The 11,989-nt window shown below is 41.9% G+C and overlaps 2 protein-coding genes across 2 annotated transcripts; one reads left to right on the forward strand and one right to left on the reverse strand.

Moving 5' to 3' along the window:
- The first annotated feature begins 719 nt into the window (after positions 1-719).
- LOC132098427 (zona pellucida sperm-binding protein 4-like) lies at positions 720-2,913 on the forward strand. The gene is made up of 8 exons (XM_059504543.1): positions 720-1,446; positions 1,523-1,710; positions 1,783-1,880; positions 1,952-2,109; positions 2,183-2,375; positions 2,446-2,593; positions 2,673-2,745; positions 2,824-2,913. The coding sequence occupies exons 1-8, from the start codon at positions 720-722 to the stop codon at positions 2,898-2,900; spliced, it is 1,662 nt and encodes a 553-aa protein (XP_059360526.1). The 3' UTR covers positions 2,901-2,913.
- A 2,512-nt stretch (positions 2,914-5,425) lies between these two features.
- Positions 5,426-7,460, reverse strand: LOC132098428 (zona pellucida sperm-binding protein 3-like). Its single transcript, XM_059504545.1, has 8 exons — positions 6,923-7,460; positions 6,562-6,680; positions 6,378-6,481; positions 6,129-6,306; positions 5,916-6,033; positions 5,752-5,834; positions 5,596-5,687; positions 5,426-5,524 (listed from the first exon to the last, which is right to left on the reverse strand). The coding sequence occupies exons 1-8, from the start codon at positions 7,454-7,456 to the stop codon at positions 5,445-5,447; spliced, it is 1,308 nt and encodes a 435-aa protein (XP_059360528.1). The 5' UTR covers positions 7,457-7,460; the 3' UTR covers positions 5,426-5,444.
- Positions 7,461-11,989: the final 4,529 nt, after the last annotated feature.

Below are 11,989 nucleotides of genomic sequence, written 5' to 3' on the forward strand. Positions count from 1 at the left end.
GTCCTTGCAAAAAAATATCTTTGTATGCCAGCAACAAGTGTCCCTTGTGAGAGGATTTTTTCAAAGGCTGGAGAAATTATCTGTAAAAAAAGAAGTAGGCTAAGTCCTTCCACAGCAGATAAATTAATATTTTTGAATAAAAATTTCTCAAAAAGTGAGACATTGTGGCTTGATTTCTTTTATTAATATTCATTTTTCATGACCAAAATAACATTATGCACAGTGAGGAGCCTATAGGTTACAAGCTTCACATATTAGAACATTATAATAATAAAAAAACAACACATTTTTTTAATGGCTCGTCAAGGTCGTTTGAGATCAACACCTGCAAGTGACCACTAGGTGTCACCGTTGAGACGGGTGTCGGATTGATTCGAAGCCTCGAAACAATATGGCACATTTGGTTCAACTGTTTCATTGGTTCACGAGGCCTCGATTTTGCCATCACTAGTTTGAGCCTGTATCAGACGAAGATAAAGATTTGGAAAGAATGTTTAGCGTCCGCGTGAACAAGGCTTGAGAGAGTTGTCAGTGAAGATGTGGACGCAGCCTCTGTGTTGCTTTTAAAGCGTTCTTTCAATAAGAATTGAATCTTGAGATCCAATGAGAATCACCCAGTAGTTAATGAAGAGGGAGGGACTATCGTTAATTAGCTGAAATCTGTAGAATACAAAAAGACCAAAGGGCAATATCTCCACTTGGTGTTTAGCTGTTGAACAATGGCTGGAAGTTGGTGTTTGGTTCAGATTTCGTTGGTCTGTGCGTTCTGTCATGCTGTTCCACAGTGGAGTAAGTCGCTTCAGGATGTTCAAGCTCTGATGATGCAGCAAACTGACCAGCAGTTTCAGCTCCAGAAGCCAGTTCAACAGCTAACTAACCAACAGTTTCCGCTTCGGAAGCCAGTTCAACAGCTAACTAAGCCGCAGTTTCCGCTTCAGAAGCCTGTTCAACAGCTAACTAACCAGCAGTTTCCACTTCAGAAACCAGTTCAACAGCTACCTACACCGCAGTTTCCACTTCAGAAGCCAGTTCAACAGCTACCTACACCGCAGTTTCCACTTCAGAAGCCAGTTCAACAGCTACCTACCCCGCAATTTCCACTTCAGAAGCCTGTTCAACAGTTAACTAAGCCGCAGTTTCCGCTTCAGAAGCCTGTTCAACAGCTAACTAACCAGCAGTTTCCGCTTCAGAAGCCAGTTCAACAGCTACCTACCCTGCAATTTCCACTTCAGAAGCCAGTTCAACAGATAACTAAGCCGCAGTTTCCGATTCAGAAGCCAGTTAAACAGCAGTTTCAGAAGCCAGTAGTGCAGGCAGAGCCCCTTGATAAATGTGCTGTAGCTGATTCTGAGCAGATCCAATGTGGTCTACCTGGGATCAGTGGTGCTGAGTGTGAAGCTATCAACTGCTGCTTTAACGGACAGCAGTGTTTCTATGGAAGGGCGGGTAAGTGTTCTCAATCTTATTCCGTTCGTGTCAAACTGATTCTCTGAATTTAATCTGCTCTTGTACCTTGTTCTAGTGACTGTCCAGTGTATTAGAGATGGTCAGTTTGTGGTAGTGGTGTCTAGAGACGTTACTCTGCCTCGACTGAGTCTGGATACGGTTCATCTACTGGGTGGAAATGACCCACCTTGTGCTCCTGTGGGGTCTACACCTTCCTTTGCTATATACCAGTTCCCTGTGACCGCATGTGGCACGAGCGTGATGGTGAGCAGCAGCTACTGGTTTTATTCTGCATTGCTTATGATGGACTGGATGCTGACACGTTCCTATTCACAGGAGGACAGCGGATATGTGGTGTATGAAAACCGAATGACCTCCTCGTATGAAGTGGGGATTGGACCATATGGTTCCATCACAAGGGACAGTCATTTTGAGTAGGTGATCCATGTCTTGGTGTGACCATTAATCCCTGATAAATGCTACAAGCTCGCTGTGTGTCGTCCAGGTTTCTCTTCCAGTGTAGATATTCGGGAACTTCTGTGGAAGCTCTGGTTGTGGAGGTCAACTCTGTTCCTCCACCTCCACCAGTAGCTGCTCCTGGACCTCTCAGGGTGGAGCTCAGACTGGCCAATGGCCAATGTGTCACCAAAGGCTGTGCTGAAGGTAAGGTCTTGTCCTGTGTCTGCCTAAAGCCTTTCAAACTGGAGTCTGGTTAAACCCCAGTGTTGTTCCTCAGGGGATGAGGCCTACACGTCCTATTACAGTGACGCTGATTATCCCATCACAAAAGTCCTGCGAGAGCCTGTGTATGTTGAGGTGCACATTATGGAGAGGACCGACCCCAACATTGTCCTGACGCTGGGACGTTGTTGGACGACTTCAACCCCCAGTCCACTCAGTCTCCCCCAGTGGGACCTTCTGATCGACGGGTGAGTGTACAGCCAATCTTTATCCAGTTGGTCTGCTGGGAGACCCTTTCTAACTTTCTCTTGTTTTCAGATGCCCTTACCAGGACGACCGCTATCTGACCACACTGGTTCCAGTGACTGGATCGTCTGGTCTTCAGTTCCCAACCCACTACAAGCGCTTTGTTGTGAAGATGTTCACATTTGTAGATCCAGCCTCACTGGCTGCTCTGAAGGAAACCGTATGCCCCCCTTTACTTGAACATCTGTATATTTACTACTTGTGGATTCTATGACTTGAGCCTCTTTCTTCCCTGTCAGATCTTCATCCACTGCAGTACAGAGGTGTGCCATCCATCATCTGGCTCTTGTGAGCAAAGCTGCACTAGGAAACGTGAGTTCTTGCTTTCTCTTGACAAGAGGAACGGAGCATTTTAGAAGTGCATTCTCACTTCGAACATTTCTCTTTCAGGAAGAGACACTCGTATCAAGGCTGTCTCTGGGGAGCAGACTGTGGTTTCTAGTGGAGAAGTTACTCTGGTCATGTAAATCTAGTGTTTTTTTTTTTTTTTAATAAACTTTGCAGAACCCTTAGGTGTCTTTGTCTATTGGCATTGTTTTGGTTCAGCAGAATGTGGGATTACATGCCTCTTCCCAGTGTTTTCCCCTCTCACTATTAAACCAAGGTTCCACAACCTTTTGTAAGGTTGTGCATTCCTTAATCCTTCCTCCAGTTGCTAACCTGGGGCCGCACAAGGCTCCCCTTATTCTTTTAATTTGTCTTCCAAACAGTAGTTTGGTTCCCGACATTCACAATATAGAAAGTAGTTATGTGGATTACTTGCGGCTTTTGTTTTAAATACAACTCAAATCGCTGAGCTCAAGTTTTAAGTGGAAATCAATTCTCGACTGTCTTGAAGCAAACACGAAACGGTGTCAATTGTCTGCAACTCAAAGTAGTGATATTAAAAGAATACTTCACCCCAAAATTGTGTCACTAATCCCTTACCCCCGTGTTGTTCCAAACCTGTAAAAACTTCATTCGTCTTCGTAACACAATTTAACCCCTTACTTGTCACCCCCCATTTTCAGCATGGAGACACAAATGACATACCCAAAATTAAAAGGTTGCTGCTTAGGAGTCTTTCTTACTAGATACATAATGTTCCCAAAGCTGACACTTCAAAGTTTACTGTTCATGAATCAGAATTACTCAGACTGTTATAATAGAGATAAGCTCAAACATGTCAATAAAAATATTTAAAACATACTGCAGTGTACTAAATGATGTAGGATATGATTTTAGATACATGATGAAGCTAAAGCCACAAGTCTACTAATACTTCACTTTATTTCAGAATCTGATCTCACAAAGTGTGAATTTTATTAAACCTTTTCTAAGACCATGTCATGTGTATTTTTAGAGAAGGCTCATAAAAGGCTAATAAAATTGATTTGACTCCTGGAATGCGATTATCTCTTGTTTGATTCTATTGTTCTTGCGAAACAAGCCTTTCACAGATCGGCCAGGTATGACACAATAATGATAAATGAGGATTTTCTTTTTTTTATTCCACTACTATTAGCCTTTGTTTTGGGTATTTCAAGGTTTACCAAGCCACATCGCTTCATTTCCAGTATACATTTACCCCACTATTATCAAAAGCCTTACTATAAAAATACAAAACATTTTCTTACAACCTTTGACAATACTACAAAATGCATTATGAAGAAGATCTGCACCTGCTATGTAGCTGCATTAGAGCTAACGTTAGCATCAAGCTACATGAGACTATTTATGAAATTATTAGTACACTTTTACTCAAAACTCACTTTAAACCCTGACTGAGTGTTTGTAATAACCTCCTTTTGGTCGTTTACGGTTGTAAAAATATGCTATTTATAGCCTTTTACGTCGCTGCACAAGTTAGCATTTCAGATGTACATTTTTAATATTGTTATAAAAACGCCCCAAATCTCAAGAAAATCACATACCAACTATTAACTAACGTAATCGTGTGTTTATTATTTGGATATTTCATGGGTACAGAGGTTTCTCTGTGTTGTTGTGGTCAGATATCAACACGGAAGTGTACAGGAAATGCATCATGGGCAGGACAGGGCGGGATATGATGCACCGTTATGATGGACAAGACACGGGCGAATCCGGTCTCTGTCAGCGCGCACACGGAAGACTATACACACAGAGACAGGGCTGGGAGCGGATCATTATCATCAGATCGCGTAAATCAGTGGAAAATGAATAGAAATTATGATTCTGTCTGAAGAAATATGAAGTAAACATCAGTAAATATATCTCTGTGTATATGCAACTTTTGACTATAAACCCTATTTGACACTTTTCAGTGAATCTATGAGAACACAAACCACTGCAGACGTGACTGAATATGAATGCTTGGTGAATTTCATCCACCAGTCCAAACATTAGTTCTCTTTGGGTGTCATTTCGGCAATGATTTCTCAGAATTATAACTGACCTGCTACTGCACAAAAAACCCCTTACGTCAGTACAGGTTCTGCAAGTTTGGCTCCCCAAATACTAAATTGAACTTAAGAGATGCCTGCCATTTTCCTAACACAATGGAAAAACCTATAAATAACCCATCTGAAGGTGGAAAATGTTGATACTGGGAGTGCGCTTTTATTGTACATGGATTTAAAAGCATTAGAGATGTCAACAAGGAGCATTAGGAAACAGATTTAACTGAGCAAACCTATTTGGGGATGCAAGGAGAAAATTAAACTGCTCATTTAAAGTTACCAACACAAAGAAATCAAGTTCACTGCATAAGAGGCACGCAAAATCTGCAGTGCTTCTAGGAAGTGGACGTTCACGCAGAACTCCCAGAATTCCCTTTACAGCATCATGGGCAATGTATTCCACCTTTACAGTCAAAAAGGGAGCTCACAGCAGGTCCCTTTAAAAGGGTTATTAACTTCCCTAACGTGAAAAGGGAGCCTTTCCTTCTGGCAAGAGAATAGGTACAGTAGGACTACCCGCTTCCTCGCTCAAATCAATTGGTTAAACTAGACAAGAAAAACCGAAGCAAGAATAAGTTTGCTCCCCCACATTTATTGAAGACCAGCCAAAGTCTTCTTGTGCTCTTGAACCACTACAGGACCGAGCGAGGCCTTCCCTTCCCACTGAAGGCCTAGAAAAAAAGCAGACACCAGAGTTAAGTGCTTGAAGGGTCAAAAACCAAGCTTAAAAGCACCTTCCTACCTCCAAAAGGAGAAGCAGCAGTTCCACCATCAGGACCACATGTGGAGTCACAGCAACCACAAACCTGGTGGTTCCCATCAGCAGCAAGCCACCTGCAATACGAAAAAAAAATCAGACATGGCACCTTTAATGTATTCGTACGTGGCATGAACATACCCATTGGCAAAGGAACAGGATTTGTGGAGCGCGTCACTAGGTGCAGAAGCAAGAGTGGCCTTCAGAACACACGTTATGTAGATCTGCAAGAGACACCACGGGTAAGGGGTCACAAACCAAAGCAAATGGGAGAGGTCGTTCTCCCCAACACTCGGAATACATACAGAAGGACTGGATCCCCCCTGGAACATGAAGGCCTCCAGCTGGAACCGGATTTTGTCTTCCTGGGATCGAGGCATGAAGCGCGAGCTGGAAGCTGTGACCTTGGCATCCACAAGACATCTAAGGAGTGAAAAGTAGTTGTCGGGGACAAAGTGGTTACAAGGAGCAAACGCGAGAACAACTCAACTCTGCAGCATCTGGTGACATGAACACACCCATGATTCTCAATGAACAAATATCTCGGAAGGGCGTTCACATCAGGTACTTGGGTGGCCACACAGCTGTCCACGAACACACGCAGAGGGACGTGGTTGTATACCTTCACGGATGCCTCAACTTTAATAACATCACCCAGGAAGTAAGAGTTTGAAGGCCTCTCATAGGACCAGTCATCTGCAAGAGGGAAGAACTGCTTAGGCACAGCCTCTTTCAGAAGGCAGGAGGTCTAGAGAAACTGCACAAACCCATCATGAGCTTCAGGGAGAACAGCAAGACTTCTTCACCAGCCTCCGTTGAGGCATAAGGGACCCAAGTTGGCTTCAAGGAATTACCGCTGACATTTTGAAACCTGCCGTTCAAGTTACCAATTAAACGGGCTTCCGGTTCCACCACCGCAAGCAATGCCATGAGTCACAAAAGGTCACTTACCTTTGATAATGGCATTGAACACCAATAACTGCACCACCTGCACGGGTAATCGGAGTGCCAGCAAACGCCTCAGGAGTGTAGGTAAGGGCAAAGGTGTAGACAAGCTCATCCTTGGTCATCTATAGGAGACTGACGTTGTTACCAAGAGGATTCTCCCCAAACCCCAACCCATTCCAAAAGGCATCTTAGCAAGTCATGCCATAACACTTGGTTACCCGAGTAAGCAGTTATTAAGGGTTTTTCCCCCCACTATAAAAGAACCGTCCCATGGATGTTATAGATTCAGGGAGCCATCGATACCAAAACAAGGGCCCATTTTTAGTAGGGTTCAATAGATCTAGTAACACTTAACCGCTCTTACCATCAACACACTGTTGCAGTCCTGCAGTTCATTCTCAAAGAAGAGCACCTTGGAGCCTGGGACCAAACCGACAACAGGACATCCTCCCAAAGTCAGACCAGATGGCTGGATCAGTTCACCATTGCTAAACAAGTCCTGCTGTACCTCCACATGAACCCGGTTCTCACCACATTGAATAGCTACACTACTGGGAGTCACAGGTTGCCTCAAATGGAAGTCCACCGCCATCTCACTCGGCACTTCTGGAACAATGGGGAACCTCCAGTCCAAAGGCTTCACTGGTCCCTGCAACACCTGCTTCTCCTGAAGACCAAGAGGCTCTTGTGCAAATCCTCTGTAGTCAAGACTCTGAGACGGAGAAGCCTTCTGCAAAGTGTTTCCGAGCACTTGAGAAGAAACAGGCACTCTGGAAGCTAGATATGATTGATGCTTCTTGCTTTTTGGACTTTGACTGGATCTCAAACTTCCAAAAGCATTCTTCAGATCAAACACCACAAGCACAACCAGCACTAACACATATTGCAAAAGACCCATCCTGACAAACGTTAACACAATACCCACCAGTCCTCGTCTTTGCCATTAAGTACAGCTTTGAATTTAAGCGGCTCCTCCCCTTTCAGCTTCACTGATTACCTTTGATTCTCCTCTGGACCTGTAATTAACAAATGAGAACGTTCTGGAATGTCACTAGCCAATGGAAGGCTTGATAAGACTTTATTAAAGAGTTTGGTGATTTTACATCTGAGTTAGTTCTGGCTGCATATAAAGTTTTAATAGTTGGTGATTTTAATATCCATGTTGATAATGAAAACGATGCATTGGGATCAGCATTTGTAGACATTCTGAACTCTATTGGTGTTAGACAACACGTTTCAGGACCTACTCATTGTCAAAATCATACTCTAGATTTAATACTGTCACATGGAATTGATGTTGATGGTGTTGAAATTATTCAGCCAAGTGATGATATCTCAGATCATTATTTAGTTCTTTGCAAAATTCATATAGCCAAAATTGTAAATTCTACTTCTTGTTACAAGTATGGAAGAACCATCACTTCTAACACAAAAGACTGCTTTTTAAGTTATCTTCCTGATGTATCCACATTCCTTAGCATATCCAAAACCTCAGAACAACTTGATTATGTAACAGAAACTATGGACTCTCTCTTTTCTAGCACTTTAAATAAAGTTGCTCCTTTACACTTAAGGAAGGTTAAGGAAAACAGTTTGACACCATGGTATAATGAGCATACTCGCACCCTAAAGAGAGCAGCCCGAAAAATGGAGCGCAGCTGGAGGAAAACAAAACTAGAGGTATTTCGTATTGCTTGGCGGGAAAGTAACATATCCTACAGAAAAGCATTAAAAACTGCTAGATCCGATTACTTTTCTTCTCTTTTAGAAGAAAACAAACATAACCCCAGGTATTTATTCAATACAGTGGCTAAATTAACGAAAAATAAAGCCTCAACAAGTGTTGACATTTCCCAACACCACAGCAGTAATGAGTTTATGAACTACTTTACTTCTAAAATCGATACTATTAGAGATAAAATTGCAACCATTCAGCCGTCAGCTACAGTATCACATCAGACAGTGCACTATAGACCCCCTGAGGAACAGTTCCACTCATTCTCTACCATAGGAGAGGAATAATTGTATAAACTTGTTAAATCATCTAAACCAACAACATGTATGTTAGACCCTATACCATCTAAGCTCCTGAAAGAGGTGCTTACAGAAGTCATAGATCCTCTTCTGACTATTATTAATTCCTCATTGTCATTAGGACATGTCCCCAAAACCTTCAAACTGGCTGTTATTAAGCCTCTCATCAAAAAACCACAACTTGACCCCAAGGAACTAGTTAATTATAGACCAATCTCGAATCTCCCTTTTCTGTCCAAGATACTAGAAAAGGTGGTATCCACACAATTATATTCCTTCTTAGAGAAAAATGGTATATGTGAGGATTTCCAGTCAGGATTTAGACCGTATCATGGTACTGAGACTGCTCTTCTTAGAGTTACAAATGATCTGCTCTTATCATCTGATCGTGGGTGTATCTCTCTATTAGTTTTATTGGACCTTAGTGCTGCGTTTGACACAATTGACCACAACATTCTTTTGCATAGACTTGAATACTTTGTTGGCATCAGTGGAAGTGCATTAGCATGGTTTAAATCGTACTTATATGACCGCCATCAGTTCGTAGCAGTGAATGAAGATGTATCCTATCGATCACAAGTGCAGTATGGAGTACCTCAAGGCTCAGTACTAGGGCCGCTACTCATCACGCTTTATATGTTACCCTTGGGAGATATCATCAGGAAACATGGTGTTAGCTTTCACTGTTATGCTGATGATACTCAGCTCTATATTTCTTCGCAGCCCGGTGAAACACACCAATTTGAAAAACTAATGGATTGCATAGTCGATATAAAAAACTGGATGACGAGTAATTTCTTACTGCTAAATTCTGAAAAAACAGAGGTGTTAATTATAGGACCTAAAAACACTGCTTGTAATAACCTAGAACACTGTCTAAGACTTGATGGTTGCTCTGTCAATTCTTCGTCATCAGTTAGGAACCTAGGTGTGCTACTTGATCGCAATCTTTCCTTAGAAAGCCACGTTTCTAGCATTTGTAAAACTGCATTTTTCCATCTCAAAAATATATCTAAATTACGGCCTATGCTCTCAATGTCAAATGCAGAAATGTTAATCCATGCATTTATGACCTCAAGGTTAGATTATTGTAATGCTTTATTGGGTGGTTGTTCTGCACGCTTAGTAAACAAACTACAGCTAGTCCAAAATGCAGCAGCAAGAGTTCTTACTAGAACCAGGAAGTATGACCATATTAGCCCGGTCCTGTCAACACTGCACTGGCTCCCTATCAAGCATCGCATAGATTTTAAAATATTGCTTATTACTTATAAAGCCCTGAATGGTTTAGCACCTCAGTATTTGAATGAGGTCCTTTTACATTATAATCCTCTACGTCCGCTACGTTCTCAAAACTCAGGCAATTTGATAATACCTAGAATATCAAAATCAACTGCAGGCGGCAGATCCTTTTCCTATTTGGCGCCCAAACTCTGGAATAACCTACCTAACATTGTTCGGGAGGCAGACACACTCTTGCAGTTTAAATCTAGATTAAAGACCCATCTCTTTAACCTGGCATACACATAACATACTAATATGATTTTATTATCCAAATCCGTTAAAGGATTTTTTGGCTGCATTAATTAGGTAAACCGGAACCGGAAACACTTCCCATAACAACCTATGTACTTGCTACATCATTAGAAGAATGGCATCTACGCTAATATTTGTCTGTTTCTCTCTTGTTCCGAGGTCACCGTGGCCACCAGATCCAGTCTGTGTCCAGATCAGAGGGTCACTGCAGTCACCCGGATCCAGTACGTATCCAGACCAGATGCTGGATCAGCACCTAGAAAGGACCTCTACATCCCTGAAAGACAGCGGAGACCAGGACAACTAGAGCCCCAGATACAGATCCCCTGTAAAGACCTTGTCTCAGAGGAGCACCAGGACAAGACCACAGGAAACAGATGATTCTTCTGCACAATCTGACTTTGCTGCAGCCTGGAATTGAACTACTGGTTTCGTCTGGTCAGAGGAGAACTGGCCCCCCAACTGAGCCTGGTTTCTCCCAAGGTTTTTTTCTCCATTCTGTCACCGATGGAGTTTCTGTTCCTTGCCGCTGTTGCCTCTGGCTTGCTTAGTTGGCGACACTTCATCTACAGCGATATCGTTGACTTGATTGCAAATAAATGCACAGACACTATTTAACTGAACAGAGATGACATAACTGAATCCAATGATGAACTGCCTTTAACTATCATTTTTGCATTATTGACACTGTTTTCCTAATGAATGTTGTTCAGTTGCTTTGACGCAATGTATTTTGTTTAAAGCGCTATATAAATAAAGGTGACATTGACATTGACATTGACATAAGGATCTGAGATTTTCATCTACACTTATTTACAATTTTTCAGTTAAAGTTTGACAGTGTGTCTATGATAGACAATGAATGTCATTAAAAAAGCCCCTGATATGACTCAAATAATAGAGAATATTCATAAAAATCTCTCTTTTTTTTAAAAGAGTTTTTAGTTTATCATTGGAAAAGATTTGGAAAAATGTAGAATTACATCACTTGCTCCCCAATGAATGGGTGGCATCAGAACGAAAGTACAAAGAGCTGATATAAATATAAAAATAATCCACAAGTAATTCACATCAATTACTGTCTTTTGAAGGGAAAGGCTGTGTGTTTCTAAGAAACAAATCCATCGTTAAGAAATTCAAACTATTCTTTCCGGCCAAAATATGAGTTCATAATCCCAGTTATGGTATCAAGGTGCCATAGAATGCATTGATACAATAATTTAAATGATATCTACATAAAAGGTACGTGGCTTGGGTATGGGCAAAAATTCTCCAGAACGGTTTTACATGTCCATTTACAACCCTGGGATTTGTCCCTAGAATTATTTGGAAGGGTCATGAACAATAATGTCGAGCTCTGCTCTGATTGGCGGTTTCACAGCTCGGATCTCTTCTTTCCAGCGTGAAAGATGGAGAGATTAGGCTTCCAACCTGATATGTTTGAGCCTGTATCGGACGAAGATAAAGATTTGGAAAGAATGTTTAGCGTCCGCGTGAACAAGGCTTGAGAGAGTTGTCAGTGAAGATGTGGATGCAGCCTCTGTGTTGCTTTTAAAGCGTTCTTTCAATAAGAATTGAATCTTGAGATCCAATGAGAATCACCCAGTAGTTAATGAAGAGGGAGGGCCTATCGTTAATTAGCTGAAATCTGTAGAATACAAAAAGACCAAAGGGCAATATCTCCACTTGGTGGTGGGGGGGTTGGAAGTTTGGTGACTGGAGACTTATCCTTTGGAAAGTTTACGCAGGAGGAAAAGTTGAAGAAGCGATGATAAAAGTTCTTCGAGTTGCTGTCACCTAATGAAGAGAAGACAAGGAACTTTATTGGAAGAAATGGGGAAACGTGACAAAGGAGTGAAAA

The sequence above is a fragment of the Carassius carassius genome, chromosome 22 (genome assembly GCF_963082965.1).
Source record: "Carassius carassius chromosome 22, fCarCar2.1, whole genome shotgun sequence".
NCBI lineage: Eukaryota > Metazoa > Chordata > Actinopteri > Cypriniformes > Cyprinidae > Carassius > Carassius carassius.

What these genes read in the sequence shown, in the direction of transcription:
- LOC132098427 (XM_059504543.1), top strand. Translation starts at nt 720, where the DNA reads ATGGCTGGAAGTTGGTGTTTGGTTCAGATTTCGTTGGTCTGTGCGTTC. An exon ending in TGGGACCTTCTGATCGACGG is followed by an intron (nt 2,376 to 2,445) that starts GTGAGTGTACAG and finishes TCTTGTTTTCAG; the next exon opens with ATGCCCTTACCAGGACGACC. An exon ending in GCAAAGCTGCACTAGGAAAC is followed by an intron (nt 2,746 to 2,823) that starts GTGAGTTCTTGC and finishes TTTCTCTTTCAG; the next exon opens with GAAGAGACACTCGTATCAAG.
- LOC132098428 (XM_059504545.1), bottom strand. Translation starts at nt 7,456, where the DNA reads ATGGGTCTTTTGCAATATGTGTTAGTGCTGGTTGTGCTTGTGGTGTTT. An exon ending in ACTGCAACAGTGTGTTGATG is followed by an intron (nt 6,681 to 6,922) that starts GTAAGAGCGGTT and finishes AGTCTCCTATAG; the next exon opens with ATGACCAAGGATGAGCTTGT. An exon ending in TTGTTCATTGAGAATCATGG is followed by an intron (nt 6,034 to 6,128) that starts GTGTGTTCATGT and finishes TTCACTCCTTAG; the next exon opens with ATGTCTTGTGGATGCCAAGG.